Consider the following 20,578-nt stretch of genomic DNA (forward strand, 5'->3'; position numbering starts at 1 on the left):
TTCTCACCAAACTTCAGCGTTGGCGACACCTTCATGTGGTCCATTCCCATTCTGTCCCCCATGGGAAAGCCTGAATTCTGTTTACCATACGTATCCATGGTGTAGGCTCTGAGGACGTGGCATGTCTTGGTTCTGAAAAGTGACCCATCTCTTGGTTCCTTCAGTGTGGGTGGGGCGTGGCAGGAGAGGCGGTGGAGCTGCTGGGAGCCCTTGAGGAACTCACCATGCCCATCCTTTCCCCTCCTCCTGTCATCCTCACCTTTTCATCGCCAGGGGATTTTTTTTTCCCCCCTGCTCTGCCCCAGGGATCTTTCTTTCATCAAGGTGATAAATGTGGGCCAGCGATTTCTGGTGAACAAAGTCCAGGACTATATCCAGAGCAAGATCGTCTACTACCTCATGAATATCCACGTCCAGCCCCGCACCATTTACCTGTGCCGGCACGGAGAGAGCGAGTTCAATCTCCTAGGGAAGATTGGGGGTGACTCAGGGCTCTCAGTGCGGGGAAAGCAGGTGAGTCATCGTCCAGCAGGCTGGATTTCCCAGGCTTAGAGTTAGAAGGGCAGGGTGGAGGTCAGCCCTCTTATCTCCTTACTTCTGAATCCCACCGGGGCTGAGGCTGTGCTTTCAGATAATCAAACAAGTGAAAAGAGTTTCCCTGCACACTGATTCCAGCCCTGCATCGAAGGGTGCCTAATTTGGAACCCTTTCTGCTGTGATCATTCATCCATCAGATATTATTTATTGGGCTCAGCGTGTATGCTTAGCATAGTACAGGGTGCTCTGGTTAAAGTTCATTTCCTCCCTAGGTTTATTTTAACTATGGTGCACCTTTCAGAGTTTGACCGGGGTCATACATGCTGAGTTAGCGTCCTCGGGGAGTGTGTATGTGTTTTCTCTCCTTCTAACATTTTTGTTGCACACCCCCAGTTTGCCCAGGCTCTAAGGAAGTTTCTGGAGGAACAGGAGATAGCAGATCTCAAAGTGTGGACAAGTCAGTTGAAGAGGACTATCCAGACCGCTGAATCTCTGGGGGTGACCTATGAGCAGTGGAAGATTCTGAATGAGATTGATGCTGTGAGTAGGACGCTCTGATGGCTAAAAGCCAGCAAAGGTCTCCTCATTGGGCAGGAATGCTCCAAAGTCACCATGTGGGGCGTTTTTATCTAGAACACTAGAACCACCAGGTAGAAATTTTGAGGAACAGAGTTCCAGTCCTGGCTCAGTGGAAAAGAATCTGACTAGCATCCATAGGACGCAGGTTCAATCTCTGGCCTTGCTCAGTGGGTTAAGAATCTGGCATTGCCATGAGCTGTGGTGTAGGTCGCACACTCAGCTCGGATCTGGTATTGCTGTGGCTGTGGCAAAGGCTGGCATTTGTAGCTCCTTTAGACCCCTAGCCTGGGAATGTCCATATGCCGCAGGTGCGGCCCTAAAAAGACAAAAAAAAAAAAACCAAAAAACAAAAAACTTTGAGGAAGCTGAATCTATGGCTGGTTTGGGGAGTAAGTGGGAACAACTGTGCCCCCAATCAGGGCTTCCTACCTGCTTGACACACCCATGCCAATGATGGGACCCAAACCAATGTTTGACCTAGCCCCTGGCACCTGGGGAGAGTGACACTTCTTTTGGTTCCTTCATATACATTCCTCCTGGGAGAAAAGAAATGGCTGACAACTCACTTTTTTAATTCCTGCTACAGTCCCTCGATCAGTTTTTCTGGAAAAGTCCTTTCCGAATTTGTTCTTGGCTTGCTTTCTCCTTGAGCACAGATGTAGGCGTTTCTTTTTCTTTCCATCCTCTGTACCCTTTTATGTCTTCTGCAGGAATTCTCCGGTTGCCTTCAGTTTCCTTCCCTTCCCTGCTTTTCCTTTTTCCTTTCATCCTGACTTTTCTAAACCCTTAAATTCCCCACGGCAGTAGGAGAACACGGCAGCTAAAGCTAGAGACGCTGCCTTTCCTGCCGTGGCACAGCTCTTGGCACTTAGAAGCTATGGTTCTTCGGGGTCACCTGATCCTTGTGGGGTGGGGGGGTGCTGTCTGGGTCCGTTCACCTCCTCCAGCTGTGTGGCTCCTGCAGGGTGTGTGTGAGGAGATGACCTACGCGGAGATCGAGGAGCAGTACCCAGATGAGTTTGCGCTTCGGGATGAAGAGAAATACCTGTATCGGTACCCTGGAGGGGAGGTAAGATGCCTGTCACGTCAGGTGACTGCCCCGCCCTTTGCTGGGGGCTTAGCTTTAATGTGGGGGAAGGATTGAATGTGATTCGGGGGACCTAGAAAGGGTACCCAAAGCATCATTTAGTTTCTCTTCCTACCTTTGGGTCCTGCTGTGTTTAATTCAGCTCTGGCAGTCACATGCCTCATTGATTTGTTAAGACCTCCAGCGAAAAGGGTGACAGGATAGCCTCTGTTGTTGAGTATGTTGTAGAATCAAGACAATCTTTGTTACTTCTTTTTTCAGTCCACTCCCTCCATCCCACCCCCACCCAAACTGGTATAGGGACCAAATACATATATGGGATATGAATGATATTCTTGTCATCTTTGGTGTTTAAGGCTGCTTTCTGGTCTCAGTGGCCTTAGTCGAGGAATATGTGAGGCAAAGGTAAATAAAACACAACAGAAGCTTCCTTATGGTGCAGCAGGTTAGCGATCCGGTGTTGTCACTGCAGCAGCTCAGGTTGCTGCTGTGGCGTGAGTTCAGTCCCTGGCCTGGAAACTTTTATATGCTGCGGGCACAGCCAAAGAAACCCAGAACGGCAGGAGTCTAGGAAATCTCTAGGAACTTTTGTTGCCTTACACTCTGCCTATTCTGTGGGGAGAAAAAAAACCCCCAGAGGCTGCCATTCAGATTTTCTCTTCTTGACCTGCAGTTTTCTCAGACCGAACGTTGCTCTCTAAAGTTCCGCATATTCTCAGGAGATCCCAGGGCTGGGGGGTAGTTAGCAGGCGACATGAAGTCGCAGAACCTTGAGGAGGAAAGCCAGCTGGGGAGAAAGGAGAAATGGCCTCTTAACTCTGGATGCAGATACTCACTTGGCTGCCAGCTTGCGCCTGGCCTCCTACCAGCCCGCCTCACTTCCCCCACAGTCCTACCAGGACCTGGTGCAGCGGCTGGAGCCTGTCATCATGGAGCTGGAGCGCCAGGGCAATGTCCTCGTCATCTCCCACCAGGCTGTCATGCGCTGCCTCCTGGCCTACTTCTTGGATAAGGGTGCAGGTGCCATTGGATGGAGGGGCCGGGGACACATCCACAGGGCGGGGGCTGGACTTGGGAAGGCCCCAGGATCCCTGGCAACCAGACCCCCCCCCTTCCACACCAGTCGGAGTACATTCTCCAGGCAGCAGTCTGGGGCTCCCAGCAGCCACTGGGCCAACTCCTTGCTGAGTTTACTCTGCTGGTACAAAAGCCCCCAGTGGGGAGCGGCGGCTGCTGCAGCTCTTGATCCTGCCTGGCTAAAGGGCCAGCGTTGAGCTAACACTCCTGGCAGCATTAGAAAAGTGGTTGAACGTTCTCAGCCTGTTGCTTTGGCGACAAGAAGGGTGGTGTCTTGGAAGCATCTTCATCCTTTGGATGCGGGGTAGGCGGTTTCTGGGTAGAGCAGTCAGCAGTCAGGAAGTGCTGCTCTCCCCCCTGATCCTCCCCCTCCCTCCCTGACCCACCTGAGCTGCTGGGAAGCCTGCAGGTTGACCTTTGGTGAACCCAGCTATACCACCGCCTTCCCCTTCCGTGGGGCCCTGGCCCTGGCCTGGCCCTTCCTTCTGTCTTGCCTGCAAGGAAGGACTTCCTTCCTTCCTTAGCCACTCAGGAGCTTAGAGGCTATGTTGACAGTCATTTGGGGCTTAGAGGAGGAGTCGCGCAACTCCATGTCAGGGTAAAGAAGACCCTTGAGCTCCTTAGATTCTCTCTTCCACCAACCTGACCTTGCTTCCCAATACTGAGACGTCCTGCACCTGGTCTTTCTGCTTTCAGATGAGCTGCCATACCTGAGGTGTCCTCTCCACACCATCTTCAAACTCACTCCTGTGGCCTACGGTAACTATGAGCTTAGGAGCTGGGCAGGAGGTGGGGATTAAAGAGGGTCAGGATTTTTGAATTTTCTCTGAAGTCTGTCTTGAAGTTCTGCTTCATCCCCCTTATATATCAGGGGAGTTCCATCAGCGCCTTTCTTTCTTTTTTTTTTTTTTGCCTTTTTGCTATTTCTAGGGCAACTCCAGTGACATATGGAGACTCCCAGTCTGGGGTCTAATTGGAGCCGCAGCCACCGGCCTGCGCCACAGCCACAGCAATGTGGGATCCGAGCTGCATCTGCCACCTACACCACAGCTCATGGCAACGCCGGATCCTTAACCTACTGAGCGAGGCCAGGGATCGAACCTGCAACCTCATGGTTCCTAGTCGGATTCGTTAACCACTGCGCCACAACGGGAACTCCAACACCTTCCATTTTTAATGGAAGGGATGTATTATGCACTCTCTTAGGACCATACCAAAACGAAGGAATTTTTCCTTGAGCTTTTTTCCTCACGGCCTCTCCACATTCCTCTCTTTTCTCAGGGTGCAAAGTAGAAACAATTAAACTCAATGTGGAGGCTGTGAACACTCACCGGGACAAACCAACTGTAAGTATTTTCCCACGTATGACACGCAGGTTCCCCGCCACCTTGAGTCTCTGGACCTTTGGCGTCAGGAGCCTAGGGTTTCTTTTATGTACCAAAGGACGACAGCTCCAGAGCGCATGTCCTGGATGTAGCCTGCTGACTTTCAGAGGGAAGAGATGTTGGCATTGTTCTTTTTAAAAATGAGTATCTCTTTCATGAGTCTTAACCTTGAAAATTGGCTCTTGGAAATCTAACAAAACACGGAGTGTTTGGCTGAAGTGAAATGCAGATGTTTCCCCCAGAAAGCACTCCCTTTAGAAAGTAGGATCCAGAGGTGTCTGTAAGGTGGGGTCAGAAGGTGTAGGTTTGTTCCTACGTCTGTCCAGGTAATCTGTGATCTTCAATAAGCCCCTTCCTGTCTATGGGTCTCTTTCCTCCTTTGAGTACGATGCTCCAGGAGCTTCTCCCACTCTAGCCCGTTAGCGTCCCTGGGTCGGGGACCAGGCCATGGCCCAGGTGTTAGGGTAGACCCCCCATCTGCCGAGGGGCAGAAACGGGGAAGCCCGTTGTGGTTACAAGCATTATTTAACCTGTATGAGTGAGCTTTTTGGCTTGGCTTTCATTTGTGTGGTGTCCCTCATTTCCAATCAGAACAACCTCCCCAAGAACCAAACCCCTGTAAGGATGAGAAGGAACAGCTTTACGCCTCTGTCCAGTTCGAATACAATAAGGCGTCCAAGAAATTACAGTGTTGGGAGCCGGCCCCTCAAGCCCCTCAGCCCTCTTCGTGCCCTGGACATGCAAGAAGGGGCCGACCAGCCGAAGACCCAAGTCAGCATTCCGGTGGTGTAACCGTGTGTTTCCCTCCAGCCCTGGCCTCCTGCCCTTGTCACTAATCACCAAGGAGTCATTTAACTTCCAACCCCCACTCCCACCCCACCCCCCGGCCTCCCACCATGAATCTTAACAGAGAACTTGAAGTCATGTGTTTTTTCAGACCAACCTAGCTAGTCTATAGTGTGAAATGTCTATACCCCCCCCACCTCCAGGGGCCAGCTTGGTGAGTTGGGTATTTTTTAGGGCAGGTCCTCAGTTGGGGTGGTCTGGAGGAGGAGGAAAAGAGATCCACTCTCCTGGGGTGATTGGCAGAGCTGGGGCTGAGGCTCAGCATGCTGTGGTTCTCACAATATCTAAACTCACTAATGTTCTTGTGGGGGCAGGGTGGAGGGGCACAGAAGCCCATTTTCCCTATACCTTTGCCTCTTCAAGGTGTGCTTTACTCACAGTCCTTACCTGCCTGCTGTCTTCCCCCTCTCTCATGTCCCTGTCGGGTTGCCTCGTGTGATGCATGGCGTTGTCACTGTGTGTCTGTCTAGGAGGGAGGGGGCGGTGGGTGGGAGGGAAGGCTGGCTCAGTGGATGCTCTCTGCAGTGGGCAAATGGATCTGGATGGGGGAAGCCTTGCTTTTCCCCTCCCTAGGGTGAGAGTTCTTGCCTCTTTTCATGAGAAATGATCCTAAGTCTTTGATGCCCCAGGGGAAGCTGGCTCTCCGTCTGTGGGAAGTATCTTCGCTTTTATTTTTCAGACATAGGTCTTTGGAGGAGGGGTGAGGCTGAGGAGCGTAGGGTGGTCTCTAGGTCCTGCTGGGCTCCTGGAGGGCAGTCCTACCTCTTCTCCAGTGGCTCCCAGCTTCTTTGCCATCCCTGGGAACTTTCCTGTCAAAGCCAGTGACCTCTGGCTAAGTCCACTTCAGACTTAATTCTGACTCAATCTCAGGGGTTGGGGTCCAGATGTGTGTGTGTTTAAAAAGCTTCTCTGATAATTCCGAAACATAACTCCAGGTAAGAGCCCCATTTTATGAAGTTGGATGGAGAAACACAGGGGCAGTATTTCCTTAGACAAAGCCTTGACCTAGGGATTCTGAATTCCTTACGGTTCTGAAAGGGACAATTCTCTGGAGTTAGGCATGTGAACAGATCACAGCATCGAGTGAAGTAACCCCCTCCTAGTTACTTCAGGCAACACCCTGCCTCAGAGGCAGCCTGCTGTGTTTTAGAGGGTTCTATTCAAGGTTCCAGGTCCTGCTTTAACCCTTTACATTGCAGGGTGATGGGGAACAAATCACTACGTGAAACAAATGTCCCAGGGTAACAGCTGAGAATTTTAAGCACCCTGGAGAGGGCTACAGAGATAAAACTGATAGGATGACAAAGGTTATCTTCACAGGGTGCTGGCTTGTGACCCTGAATCCTTTATTCCTACATCCTGAGTAGGTCATCACAGCCAGTTTTCAAAGGCCACTTACCTAGATTCTCCTTCAGATTACTTCCAGACATAAAGTAACCTCTGATTCCTGCTTAGCCATCACACAGTGTGTATTCAGGGCCCTTGTTTGTGGGGCTTTAGCCTGGGTGAGGTGGTGGGGAAAGGTAGATAGAGTTTCAGGAGAAAAGGTCCTTGCCATGAAGAAGATTATTTCAGAGAAAGGGCATCTAATGTCTAATAAGTGAACATTTTTGAAAAAGCAACACACTAAATCTGTAAATGCGGGTGTTGGAGTACAGATTCCTTCTGACTTTTCTCTTGTCCTGTGAATATGAGACTAAAAGATTTGGGAGGCAGGACTGCCCCCCAGAGTGATGTGGTCTAGAAGGTGTGTGTGTGGCCCTTTAACAAGATTGCTTTGTCTAGCTTTGCTTGGCTTGGTGGCATCTTAAGCCCACATGGGCTCTTCTCTTGCTGTGAGGTGAGAGCTACTCAGAGCTAATGCATGAGAAGGAGCATTTTGATCCAAGACTTTGGCTTTGGGCTGTACATACTCTTAGGAAGAGGACAATTCTCTAACAAACTAGCATTGTGTTACCCTGTTAAAACCTCCAGCTCTAGACACAGGGCACTGGGATGGTCATTTGGGCTCTTAGCCTCCTGGTAGTTTTCCACTGTCCTCATGTGCTAGTTTGCTTCCTCCAGAAGAGGAGCCTGAGGTGGTCTTACTGTTCTCAGATAGGACATGAGAAATTAGAACATGACAACAGCCAGGCATTTGAGCATCCTTTGGTTTTTAGAGGAGGATCCCTCCAGAGAAGTTTCAGCAGGGAGAAGCCAGGAGAACATAGAATGGAATAGAGCCCTTACTGTACATGGAGAAGTCCTGTTCCCTGTCTTTTCTTTCCTGTCCTCTTTCCCCTTCTTCTAATGTGAATGATTATTGGTAATATATACATGTTACCGTGATTATGTTTCTCTCACACATCCTGCCAAGAAAGGCTAAACTCCAGAATACCTTTTGCTGAGGCTTTCAATTGTGTTATGGGAGAAATAGGTAAAGGCTTTAGCATTTGATCTTTTGATAGAACATGGGGAAAGAAAAAAAATCACCCTATATTCGATTCTCTTTCTGGTTTTAAAACTGAATGAGGGAGTTCCCGTGTGGCTCAGCGGGTTAAGGACCCAACATTGTCTCTCTGAGGATGCAAGTTCGATCCCTGGCCTCACTCAGTGGATTAAGGATATAGTACTGCAGCAAGCTGGGGCGTAAGTCACAGATGCAGCTCAGATCCAGTGTTGCCATGGTTGTGGTGTGGGCCTCAGATTCGACCCCTAGCCTGGGAACTTCAGTATGCTGCAGGTACTGCTGTTAAAAAAAAAAAAGTTCTTGTCGTGATTCAGCAGAAATGAATCTGACTAGTAGTATCCATGAGGATGCAGGTTCGATCCCTGGCCTCATTCCATAGTTTAAGGATCCAGCATTGCTGTGAGCTGTGGTGCAGCTCACAGACGCGGCTTGGGTCTGGCGTTGCTGTGGCTGTGGTGTAGGCCTGTGGCTACAGCTCAGATTTGGCCCCTAGCCTGGGAACCTCCATATGCCTCAGGTGTGGCCCTAAAAAGACAAAAAAACCCAAAAGAAGTAAAACTGAATGAGGAATTCCATGGCAGACTACAAAGAGGGATCTAAATCAGATTTAAAGAACTAGCTTTTCTTCCTATCTCTTAATCCTTAAATTGGAATTTAGCTCTTATGATCTGTACGTCTTTGCTTTTGTTTTGGTAAGGAGATTGTTTTGCATTCATTTGGAAAGTAGAATAAGAAAATCTTTTGGAAACATACTTATGCTAGGGGTCTGCCCTATATCCTTATCTCTGGTTTTTGTCTTTTTATTGTGGTTTTTTGGTCATTCCACCCAGCGCCCCCACTCTGCCCTGAGAAGTTAGGGTTAGGAATATAAGATATTTATATTCCTAGACTGAATGGTTAAGTATTTACTATGAGGTTCTGGGTGTTCTTCTTTGCAACCCACATTTGATCTTCAGAGGCCCTGGCATTTTGAAGAAACATGATATAGCTCTTTGGAATTAAATCCATCTTATGGTGTCTCTGTGATTAGGAGGTCTGAGTTCCGGAGACATTCACTGCTGCTCGGGGTTGCCAGAGGACGGGGGAAGCAACGTCTACCAACTGAGAGAATTCTATCTGGGTTACATTGTCTTAGGCACATTCCATTGTCTTTGTTAAGCCCAGAAGCCACATTCTGTTTGTTTTCCAGAAACTTGATAACTTCACGCGGGTTTTTCCAGTGTACATTTTGACTTGTCTTTTAACATGTTTTAATTTAAATTAAATATTTTATTTTATTATTTTTTTTTGTTTTTGTGGCATATGGAGGTTCCCAGGTTTGGGGTCGAATCGGAGCTGTAGCCGCTGGCCTACACCACAGACACAGCAGTGCAGGATCTGAGCCGCGTCTGAGAACTACACCACAGCTCACTGCAACACTGGATCCTTAACCCACTGAGTGAGGCCAGGATCAAACCCGCCACCTCATGGTTACTAGTTGGATTCATTTCCACTGCACCACAGCGGAACTCCTAAATATTTTAATTTTAATTGGATTCACAATCTCATCCGGTTACATTGAGAGGCTTGATTTCTGACCTCCCATCGAGGTGACACAGGCCTCAGAAGTAGGTCTAGGAATTTAATTTAGACTCACTGTGTCCAGAACACTGTCTAGAAGCACGTGTATGCTGATGGCCTGAGAGACTGTAGAAGGGTCCCCACACTACCTCACAGGTTCAGGTAGGGTTCCTTTGCTGACTACTGACAGAGTCTAAGCTGACAGTCTAACTGTTTTCTGATGGTGCCAGTTGATACTGTATGCATGTTACTGTAATTCTCCATCTATGGCATGTGTCCTCCAAGGAAGGGAAATAACCACTCCACATATTTTCTTTAGAGGAAAGTCCTGGACACTCTGAGTTTTTAATAGACATTTGTTTTAGTGTAGCAGCCAGATTCTAATCACTTTGTAGAACATGAAAGTTGCACATCCCTGGTAAGGTATTTAGTAAACTCAGCTAAGGAAGTGCCTGCCCAGAGCCAGACATTGTTAGCACTACTTGAAGTCCCCTCCCTCCATCCATTCCCCTACGTCTGGGCAGGACTTCACTTTCGGAGCCTTCGGTGTCGCCATCTTTCCTGCTATAGACTGTAGCATTCCCTTGGACAATGCTGCTGTTTTTCATCTGCCATCCATTGGGTTCTTAGTCATAATCTAATAAATAAAAATGAAAAGGGAGTTGCATTAAAAAATGGATTCTGTTGGCAAAAGTATTCTTTTCAGTAAACTTTTCATTGGGGACCTGTCACCAATATTTACCTACTCCACGTGTTTTGTATCTGAATTGCTTGTATCCTTTTTTTTTTCCTTATGTTGAAGTAACAAGATCAACTCATTCTGGTACGGTGATAGTTTTGCTGTGGCAAAAGCATAGGAGTGGTCGTCACCTGTGTCCTTTAGAAGGGTTGGGAGTGGGCCCAGCACCCCTGGGTTAAATGGAATGGACTGAACTGGGAACTCAAGCAGTAGGGCTGTACTGCTGGTTTCCTAGGCACAGCTCTGTTGAAAGAAGGAATGTAAGTCCTTAGCAGCATTCTAATTTAAACTGGTGACACTGATGTCAAAATTTGCCACTCGGATCCATATAAGGTATATAACTGTATTTGAAATGTGTTTTTGCGTGTGTGTGTGTAGAATGGGTAAATAAAATTGTTGAGTAACTTGAATCTTTCAGAAGGCTTCTGGGTTTTTTATTTTTTATTTTGGGCTGTGTTCTCCACCCATTCCATCACCCTCCAAAACTTTGCCTCAGGCTGCTCAGTGATTGAGCCTCCAGGGAGCAAAACCCTGTCTACACAGTGACTGGGGTCCTTGGTGGCAGCATAGCTCTCTTCCACCACCTGCTGGGGAAGATGGGAAGGACATAATGGAAGGCGCCTGAACTTAGTTGTATGTACTTTTTGGAGCCTCTGCAAGAATTAAAATTACCTTTGATCACATTGTGCTATGACTCCCACTTGCAACATGGAATTCATTATTTGTTGTAAAGAAAAACTTTGGTGATGGCTTAGAATTTAGGGGGCACTTCCTTCTAAGATATAACCTGCCTGTTTCTAAAGAGATTATAGCCAGTGGGATAAAATGACATTTAACTACTTGTGGGATAGGACATACAAGTGGAATTGTGTCACTCTTCTCATGCCGCATTCCTTGTTACCTTAACAAGGACCAGGAGCTCATTAGACATGCAGATTCTTGGGCCCCCTCCCAGGCCTGCTGAATCAGAACCTTCATTTTCACTGGATGCCCAGGTGGTTCCGATGCCCATTGAACATGGGAGATACACTGTTCTCGGGGGAAGCATTTCTCCCAAGGTCAAATGTTGGATCCCAGTGTCTGGGGAGGAGTTGATTTCTGCTCTGATGATTTCTGCAGGATGGACTGGGATAACTACAGTGATGGAGACCCTGCCCACAGTGTCACTTATCTGGCCTGGTCTTGTAGCTGGCGCAGCCTATTTACTCTCCTTCGCCACAGAGCTCCCTACTGCTTCTGCCTCCTATCTTATATAGCTTATCATCCATAAAAGGAGTGCCTGGTCCCTGGTCCCGCTTTGTCCCAAGGTCATTTTCTCTGGGAAGGTGTTTTGCTATTAGAGTTGGTCTGACCCCCCTAGAGTAGAGGGGCGTGTGCTACCCCAGTGTGCTCAGGCACATGTGCAGATTGGGGATGTGAGTGTGGGGAGCCGTGCGAGGGGGTGGGGGGGTGGGGGTTCTGCTCAACTTCCTCTGTCATTTGGCAGCCGTGTAATGGCTTTGTTTCTCTTCCTCTCTGGCCCTTAGGCAGTGACCTCGCTGGCTGTGCATAGGCTCTCCTCTCCGGCATCCCACACATTGCTCTCCTGATGATGTGGAGGCTGAGGCCAGACCTCTCCGGGGGACTGGGGGCTACCGAAAAGCTTGGCATGTCAGCTCTGCAGGGGCTTGAACAGGAAGCTAAGTGGGGATTGGACATTCGGGGCCACCCAAATGAGGCCTGGAGAAGCTTCACTACCCTTCTCCCCGACATGCCTAATGGGAATATCGGTGACGCTGGCAAACTTAACTTCCCTGTGCCTCAAAACTTTTCACAGCCTGAACCGATTCATTTTGATAATCTCTTTGCTGAGTTTGGCCCAAGTGGGCCAATCCTGTTCTGTTTCGGCATTTAACATCTGACCTGTGACTGTATCCCTAGCTGGCCCTGCTTTGCCTTCTGTGCAAACGCACCTCTTCAGAGTTCATTGCTTCCAAGTGAGAGGGCTGAATGCCAGCCAGCCTTTTCTGGGCTGTCAGAGCTGGTCTCTGCAGCCACTCCAAGTGTGCAGGCTAGGGTACAACAGACTTGTTAGCAGTCACTCTGTTTGGTCACATGGGAAACAAGAGATGCATTCACCAGGTGAATGGAGGGTATCTGAGAAATTCAGTCCCAGAAAATGTCTCTTCTGCAGTGATGGAAGAGCAACATCAGTAGCAACCTTTTCGTTGAGAGACGTTTTCCTCGTTCCAGGCCCCTCGAGGGCAGGATCTGATGGCAAGACTCCCCAAAATGGGTCCTGATCTTCTGAGTTCTCTTTTGCAGCTACTGTTAATTTTTTAATTGCCAGTTTTTTTTTTTTTTTTTTTAAAACTAGTTCCTGTGTGCCTCTCATAGCTCAAGAGGGCTAATGTCATCCTCTCTGGTGGTTGGGAATGCAGGCTGGAGAGAAAAGGGTGCCGTTAGGATCATGTGAAGAAGTAAGGGAGGTTCCTTGGGAATCAGCTCTACCATGGCATTCTCTCGGCTTCAGAACAGGTTCAGGGAGACTTGCCCATCTGTGGGGTCTGCTACTATGATGTGGTCTCTAAGAAAGCTGTGGCTGGGGCTGCAAGAACAGTTGGTCTTCTGATGCCTGCTCTTAGCTGGTGGTCGCTGTGGTGGTTTGCTGGTGTCTCAGGCAGATCTTGGGGGGAATGGGGAGGTGGGGGAGCCAGGCCCTCAGTGCATTCATACTGTGGTTTCCCTTAAAGATAAACCAGATAATTATTTATTCCCTAGATCAGTAATTGTCAAACATACAGATCCATCCCTGAGATGTGATTTGAATATGTCACCACTCCTGAAAGAGGGCATGGAAGCTCCAGAGAATACAATATCTTATAAGCAAAATTCGCCCCCCCCCACCTCCCTTAGCTTAAATTTTTTTCCGCTTTTCATTCAGATGCTCACTTGCTGGGCAAGAGGGTGAGTGGCATGAAAAAATGAAATGCAGCTTTTCCCAAATGGTTTTTATTAAATACTGTGGATGATAGAGGGATCTGTTACCTAAGATGTGATGTGCTGGGCTGCAGGCAGTTCAGCATCCAGCAACCAGGAGCCTGTTTTACATGCACAAAGCTGCCTTCAGAAAGGCTCTTGTCTCTGCTCTGTAGCAAGTCATTTTCATCTGGCTGCTCCTAGCATGTTGTACTGTAATGATATTGTTTCTTGTGATGCAGGTTTCTTTCTGCATCTAAATACACTGTCTTTTGATGATCCTATAATGTTTTTATTTAGTTATTTATTCATCCATGTAAGGTATTTTTAAGTCCCCATATTAGTGTCTGCATGTATTTAATCAGAATGTAAGGTTATTTGTGTGGTCAGTTTTTTTTTTTTTTTTTTTTTGATAGAAATTTAGGTAGTTTGAGTATTTAAGTTGAATGTCCATAGTATTACCTTAAATTAAAATTTCAGTATGTAGGTGTCTGTCTTATATAAAAGAATAATAATTATGTTAAGGCATAGTAGACTTCTTTTGAACACTTTTTTTTTTTCGTTGATTTTTATTATAAGTATAAACCAAGAGATGCATTTCTCTGGAGAAGAGTTTATCTCCTGGATAAATAAAATCATGCTAAAATTTGTGAGTAATATGTATTGCTTTTGTAATGAGAACTACAATAAAAATTATTTTTAATTTAAAAATGCAGTCCATTTTTAAAATCACACACAAAGGAAGATAATATTTGGTACATTACACATACGCAAAATAGTAACCTCATGTAAAATGTGTTGGAAACTAGCTTCTTTAATGTGATTCTCAAATTATGAGATTGTGTGTATTTTTCTAACCGATGGTTTTTTAACTGGTGACTCCTACCATTATCAGGCACCATTAGCATTCTAAAGTGATATCAGTGGGGTCATTACTGCCATGCATTATCAACACTCTAGGGCCTTATTAATTATTTAATGAATACTTAATGATCACCTCTTGGTTGCCGTGCAGTGACTACGACAAAGTCTCTCTCCTCTCTCTGAAGTTTATTACTAGAAAGGAAACAGTTAACAGCAGGTGTTAGAGACCCATTCTTTCCTGCTGGGAATGCCTTTCCCCCTTGACCAAAACCATTATTAGATAACAGTTCTGCAAATATTTATGGTAAAGAAACTTGGAACACTCTCTAGGGTCGTTAGCAATAGAGATAAAATGAAATGTTCATAATCGTGGTAAATCAGTTATAAGTTCTATAAATCCAACGGCTCTGTGAGCATGAAAATGATTCATGAATTCTCCCAGTCTGAGGTTGAGTGAGAGACAGTGCTAAATGTACTGAGCTTTAGCAATACATCGAGAGGAGTGACAATAACGAGGGTGTCAAGGGTGTCATTTCCTGGACAAGATCTCCAGGCACTGGTGCGTTATCTTATTCAGCAATGAAGGCACCATTTGTAGACGGCTGGGAGTGTCTGGGATCAGGCTCCCTGTTGTGCAAGTAGGTGAATGAACACCCTTATGAAATGACTCACCTCAATATGGATGGAATTTTTGTCAAATTAGAAGATTTGTGATGGTGAGGGCCCAGTAAACATATACTACTTTTATTTATTTTTTATTTTTGACTTATTTATTTATTTTTGGTAACACCTGTGGCATATGGAGGTTCCCAGGCTAGGGGTCGAATCAGAGCTGCAGCTGCCAGCCTACACCACAGCCACAGCCATGCAGGATCCAAGCTGTGTCTACAACCTACACCACAGCTCATGGCAATGCCAGATCCTTAACCCACTGAGCGAGGCCAGGGATCGAACCCGCATCCTCATGGACACTAGTTGGGCTTGTTACTACTGAGCCACAATGGGAACTTCCTAACACACTACTTTTTAAATATAGATGGAAAAATAAACATGATCAGGATTAGAAAATGCCTGGAGAGTGCTCCAGTGCTGGGTAATGGTCATTATCTGCTTTATTTCTACAGTCATAATCATTACATCATGTCTTAAGTCCCTTCAGGGTCCTCACCGGGGACTCAACTGTGGGAAGGGTCAGCCTTTGGGTTCACTAGCTTGTCCTTGTTGGTGACAACCCCACTGGCACTTCCTCTGGCCCTCTGGCAAGAGCTTGTCATCATGCTTTATGGTCTTAGAGTATTCTGCACCATTCAACCTATGGTCATTGTCTTGAACTCACTTGAGAATTTGATAAAAGCTAAGGGATCTCTCCCCAGAAAAATGTGCACACACCTAAGTTGTGCATACAGTTGAGGGGGGTCGTGGCTTCCTGAAACCTATTCCTGGACCTCAGGGTAGGAAACCAGGAGGAAGACGATAACCTACAGCTATGCACACCCCACATATTCCTTTCTTTCCTTTGACAAAATATAAAGAAACATCTATTTGATATTAACTTTTTAAGCAGACAAGGGAAATACGTGAGATTCTGAAATGCTCACTTAAACAGTATTTTTTTTTTTGAATTTGAAAATTTACACCACGGCCGGGCAACACCAGATCCTTTAACCCACGACACTAGGCTGGGGATTGAACCCACACCTCTTCAGCAACCCAGCTGCTGCAGTTGGATTCTTAATCTACTGAGCTACAGTGGGAACTCCTGAAATGCTCCCTTTTTTAAACTGGACATTGTGGACGAGTTAAGAATTTGAATGGATTGTGGTAACATCACTAATCATGGAGAGCGATGCTTTCTTAAAAACTTCAAAGCACACAGTCTTTCTTTTATTCTTAAGGCAGTGGTGTCAATAATAATGACTCATTATTTCAGTCATCATGGGCAGAATAACTCCCTTCCGAAATCGCTTCTGAATTCCCAAAGACATTTAAATACCCTTTTTGGTGGTATACGTGATACCTTACCTTTGAAAACTAGGTCAGTTTCTGTAGATGAGTTTCTCCTTGCAGTTAAGAGAGAGAATTTCAAGAGCATAGGAAGAGCAGTCGGGATCTAAGGAGCTTCCCCTCAAAACGTGTAATACCCTTTGCCAAGTATCCAGCCTAGTTTCAGAGACTACCTTGTTTATCTGTTTGGGTTTTCTTCATCTGTGGTCCCCTTACTGTACTGTTTACATTCAGTTTTCACTTCCGAGGTTCTTTCATCTGCTGCCTTTTTAGAATTTGTGCTTGGGATGGAAGACTCTCTGGGCATAAGTTAGTAAGATCTATTAAACTTTCTTTTCCAAATTTAAATTCCTAGGTCATTTCTCTCAGTAGAGTTGAGCTTTATTTTCTTTCTTTATCATTCTATCTTTTTTTTGTCTTTTTAGGACCACACCCATGGCATATGGGTGTTCCCAGGCTAGGCGTCTAATTGGAGCTGCAGCTGCCAGCCTACACCACAGCCACAGAAACGCCAGATCCGAGCCACGTCTGCGACCTACACCACAGCTCATGGCAATGCCAGATCCTTAACCCACTGAGTGAGGCCAGGGATCGAACCTGCATCCTCACAGATACTAGTCAGGTTTGTTAGCACTGAGACACGACGGGAACGCTGACCTTTGTTTTCTTACATTCATCAGTGTTTCAGATTAGAGTTTGTTTCAGATGATGGTGTCAGCAAACCCAATAACAGCACATTACATGTGACAGAAGGTTTCTCTCACCTACACTGAAGTGTGGAGATAGGCGGTTTAAGGACTGCCTGGAGCTTCCACCATCATCAGGGACCCAGGTCCTCTGTCATATTAACTTGGCATCCTCAAAATGTGTTGGATTCTACCTCATAGTACAATATAGCTACTCAAGCTACCAGGATCATGCCACATTCCAGTCAGCAAAAAGGGTCCATCAACTTCCTTTAAAGATATTTTCCAGATGTTTCACACAACACTTATGCTCATAGCCCGTTGGCTCAGACTTCTATGTAGTTGCAAGGCAGGCTGAAAAAGTATTTTTAAAAAGATTCCAGGTGACCTTGTGCCAGTTGTAATTGGGGTTTAATTACTAAAGAGAAGGATGGGATGGATTTGAGGAATGAAAAGCAATGTGCTTCAGTAGGTAATAGGAACTTTTTAGCAAGTCTGAAGGGATTTAACAGGTGAGCAGTAGGCTTTGTAGTTATAATGTCATCATGTAAAGACACATCATTTGTCATCTATCAAGTCTAATCTTACCATAGTGCATGTCTCTCTTGACTCACCAGCAAAGCTTATTTCATAATGTTTCATGAACCGTTTGACCTTTATAAAATGCATATCAGTTTCATTCTCATGTAATCTGTATAAAGTCTGCTTTTCTGGTCCAGCTTTTTCTGGATGAGACCTTCGAGAAACATCAACTTAATATATAAAAAATAATTGGAGAAGCAATTTAAATCTTTTCCGAATTATCTTAAGACCAAAGGGAATTCCTTCCCAATGTCCTATAGAAGTTCTTAAAATCACCTTTTCCCAATTCTCTTAAAATCTCATATACATATCACAGATGGTGTGCCCCTTGTTCAACTCCTCACAACTCTTGCCCCAGCCCAGGCATTGCTGGCTTTTGTATTTCTACCCCTGTACCCTCACCTCTGGATCTCTTCGATTAATTACTGGCTGCCATTCCTTTGTAAAGCAAGCCAACCCGTCTGAGTACAACTTCTGCACCTGATTTATTACCCCAGTTCTCCAGAAAACAATCTGGGTTAGATCAACTGTTCAAAGGTCTAGAAGAGTCTGTTAGTGCTCATTTATGAGTTAATTCAAAATTGGACTCTTACAGTAAAACACATGATCACTTACATAGAATGACAAAATTCCATATGCTTTAAAACCAAAGTTTTCTTTTGATTTATGGGACCAAAAAACCTGACCTGAAACTTGTGAGGCTATTTGTAATCTCTATATATCCCACTAAGTGTAAATATATTTACATTTTGTGGAGAAATACTAATGAAACAATATTATAAACCTTTCTAAAGTCCTAATAACGCTCAATCCAAAATAAACCATTGAAATGAAGACTTATTTACAGTTATTTCCTATAATAATGCTCTATTTTATGCCCATGTTTATACAGGAATAAACATTATTTTCTTTCACTTTTAATTACTTATTGTACAAACATTATGTACCTTAGATACTAAGGAGTGTGTATTCCTCAGGATATACAATATGTGGTATATTAAGAAAAATTATTCAAAATTTGGAAGTAGGCAAAAAGATCACTGGAGAAATTTTTTAGTGGATTACTGAGTATTGTCTAGCAGATACTTTCTAGGGATTATTGACTCCATAGAGGGTGTGTAATTTTGGTTGGACTTCTATTAACTAGACTTTCTCTTACAACGCTATTATGAGTACAGGTTAATTTATAGAAAATGGATAGAGTGCAAAGGATTCTTTCCTGAGAACAATGCAAATGATTCTTGATCATAGCAAAGCAAATGAATTTTATTCAGTAGAGATTCAATTAATTTCCAATTGTTAGAAAAGCCCATTCCAAATATTATGGTTTGTTGCCCTGTATATTAAACAGCTTGATGTCTATTAGAAAAGTCATTTTAGAATAATTTTGATTGACTGGCTGTATAAGTCTCTGTTCCTTAAATTCTTTAAATTCATTAGAGTGTATTAATGGTTCCCTCATTACTTAATGCGTTGAATAAAATCTTTAACATTTTATTTTATTAATTTAATTTAATTTAATTTAATTTAATTTTATTTTTTGGCTGTGCCTACAGCACGTGAAAGTTCTCTGGCCAGAGATCAAAACTGCAACACAGCAGCGACCTGAGCTGCTTCAGTGACAATGCCAGATCCTTAACCTGCTGTGTCACAAGGGAACTCCTATTCATTTTATATATACATGACTGTCATGAACTTTTTGCAAATTATACTTATTTATTTTTAAATGATTTTATTGGAGTATAGTTGACTTAGACAGTTATATTAGCTTCAGGTATATAACAAAGTAAATCAGTTATACATATACATATATCTGTTCCTTTTCAGATTCTTTTCCCATATAGGTTATTACACAGCACTGAGTAGATTACCCTGTGCTCTACAGTAGGTCCTGGTTGTCAGTCTATTTAAAGGTGTTTTCACTATAGTTATCAAGGATATAGGAAAGCCATAAAGGCAGTATATAATAAATGGTAGTATGGATTGGAGGGGCTGTGGTAGAGTTCCCTGGTGACTGTTCTTTTCATGTACCCTGCCTTGCTTTTGTTCATTTAGCAGGCAATCCTGCTTTGCATTATGGGAGGCAGAGGAAGGGAATGCAAACACAGATGAACCACAATCCCTGTTCTAAAGTTGTCAACAGTTATTAAAGAGAGAACCACAGGTCTCAAATGACATCATACCAAACCTAGGTTTAATACTTGACCTCATTGCAATTTCTACCTTCCCCAGGAATATAACCTTTAAAATTTTTTTCATTAAAAAATTTTTTATTAGAGTATGGTTGATTTAAATTTATAGTTGATAAATTGACAGTATTGTGTCAATTTCTGCTGTACAGCATAGTGACCCAGTCATACATATTTTAATTGGGGCCAGTCTGGAATTTTCTGGTTAGCATTAATGGGCCTAATTAGGCTCTCATCCTTTCCCCCCAGAGAAGGTGACCTACCCTGAAGCAATTCTTCCTTTTCTTTTGCTAATGACCTCCTTGCCTCATTCTACTATAAAAACTCTCCATTTTATACACCTCTTTATAAGGGAGCATCCTTCTATTTACTAAATGGATACTGCCCCATTCATGAATTGCTGAATAAGGCCAATTAGGTCTTCAAATTTACTCAGTTGCTTTTTTTTTTTTTTTTTAAACAGTCTACTGTGGGAGAAAGATGAGAACAAATCGTTACAAAGGAAGCATAATGGGTGGGGATGAGAATAATATTTGAGAACTGACTGTGTCCTTATGTTTTACATATACTGTGCTGTTTTATGTTTATTATTTTATTTAAATCTAAAATTTTGTAAGACTTTTACCCCAGCTTTAGAATTGGAACACAGACAACCAGCTCATGGCTGGAATCATCATGAACAAGAAGCTATGGGAACCCCAAAAGGATTTTATATGCTTTCATTCCAGAGACCAGAGCATTCCCCTCATCTCTCCCTTAGTTCATTTGATTGACTCTGGACTCAGGTCAGGTCCTGCCTGGAAGCCCCATGGAATGGGAAGCCTTGGAAGAGACCTGGCAAATGAGTTGCTTGGAATCCACCAGGACCAGTTCCTTTCTGGGAAGCAATATAGTCTGGAAGGTCAGAGACAGGCAAGGTTGGTTGACTTCCTTGAACTTTCAGCTTTCAGTGCCTCTTACAGTCTTGGGACACCTGGTGTTTGAGAAAGGGGGAGGAGGTAGCACTCCCTTGGGTTTCTTTTAGGAAAGTACTCCC

General features: G+C 44.8%; 1 protein-coding gene across 7 annotated transcripts in view; it reads left to right on the forward strand.

Moving 5' to 3' along the window:
* PFKFB2 (6-phosphofructo-2-kinase/fructose-2,6-biphosphatase 2) overlaps window positions 1-20,578 on the forward strand; it is a 35,136-nt gene that overhangs the window by 13,809 nt on the left and 749 nt on the right. For 3 of the 7 annotated variants that reach the window (XM_021063328.1, XM_021063326.1, XM_021063327.1), the window contains exons 9-16: window positions 306-513; window positions 931-1,077; window positions 2,081-2,185; window positions 3,094-3,223; window positions 3,977-4,039; window positions 4,562-4,626; window positions 5,257-5,448; window positions 11,786-13,928. In XM_021063328.1, the coding sequence (XP_020918987.1) occupies window positions 306-513; window positions 931-1,077; window positions 2,081-2,185; window positions 3,094-3,223; window positions 3,977-4,039; window positions 4,562-4,626; window positions 5,257-5,448; window positions 11,786-11,848 (973 nt within the window). In that variant the 3' untranslated portion in view covers window positions 11,849-13,928. Of the gene's footprint in view, window positions 1-305; window positions 514-930; window positions 1,078-2,080; window positions 2,186-3,093; window positions 3,224-3,976; window positions 4,040-4,561; window positions 4,627-5,256; window positions 11,567-11,785; window positions 13,929-20,270; window positions 20,460-20,578 lie in introns of those variants that run through there. The other 4 variants (XR_002335793.1, XM_021063329.1, XR_002335794.1 and 1 more) reach the window with 4 other exon arrangements.

This window comes from Sus scrofa, chromosome 9, assembly GCF_000003025.6.
Source record: "Sus scrofa isolate TJ Tabasco breed Duroc chromosome 9, Sscrofa11.1, whole genome shotgun sequence".
Lineage (NCBI taxonomy): Eukaryota > Metazoa > Chordata > Mammalia > Artiodactyla > Suidae > Sus > Sus scrofa.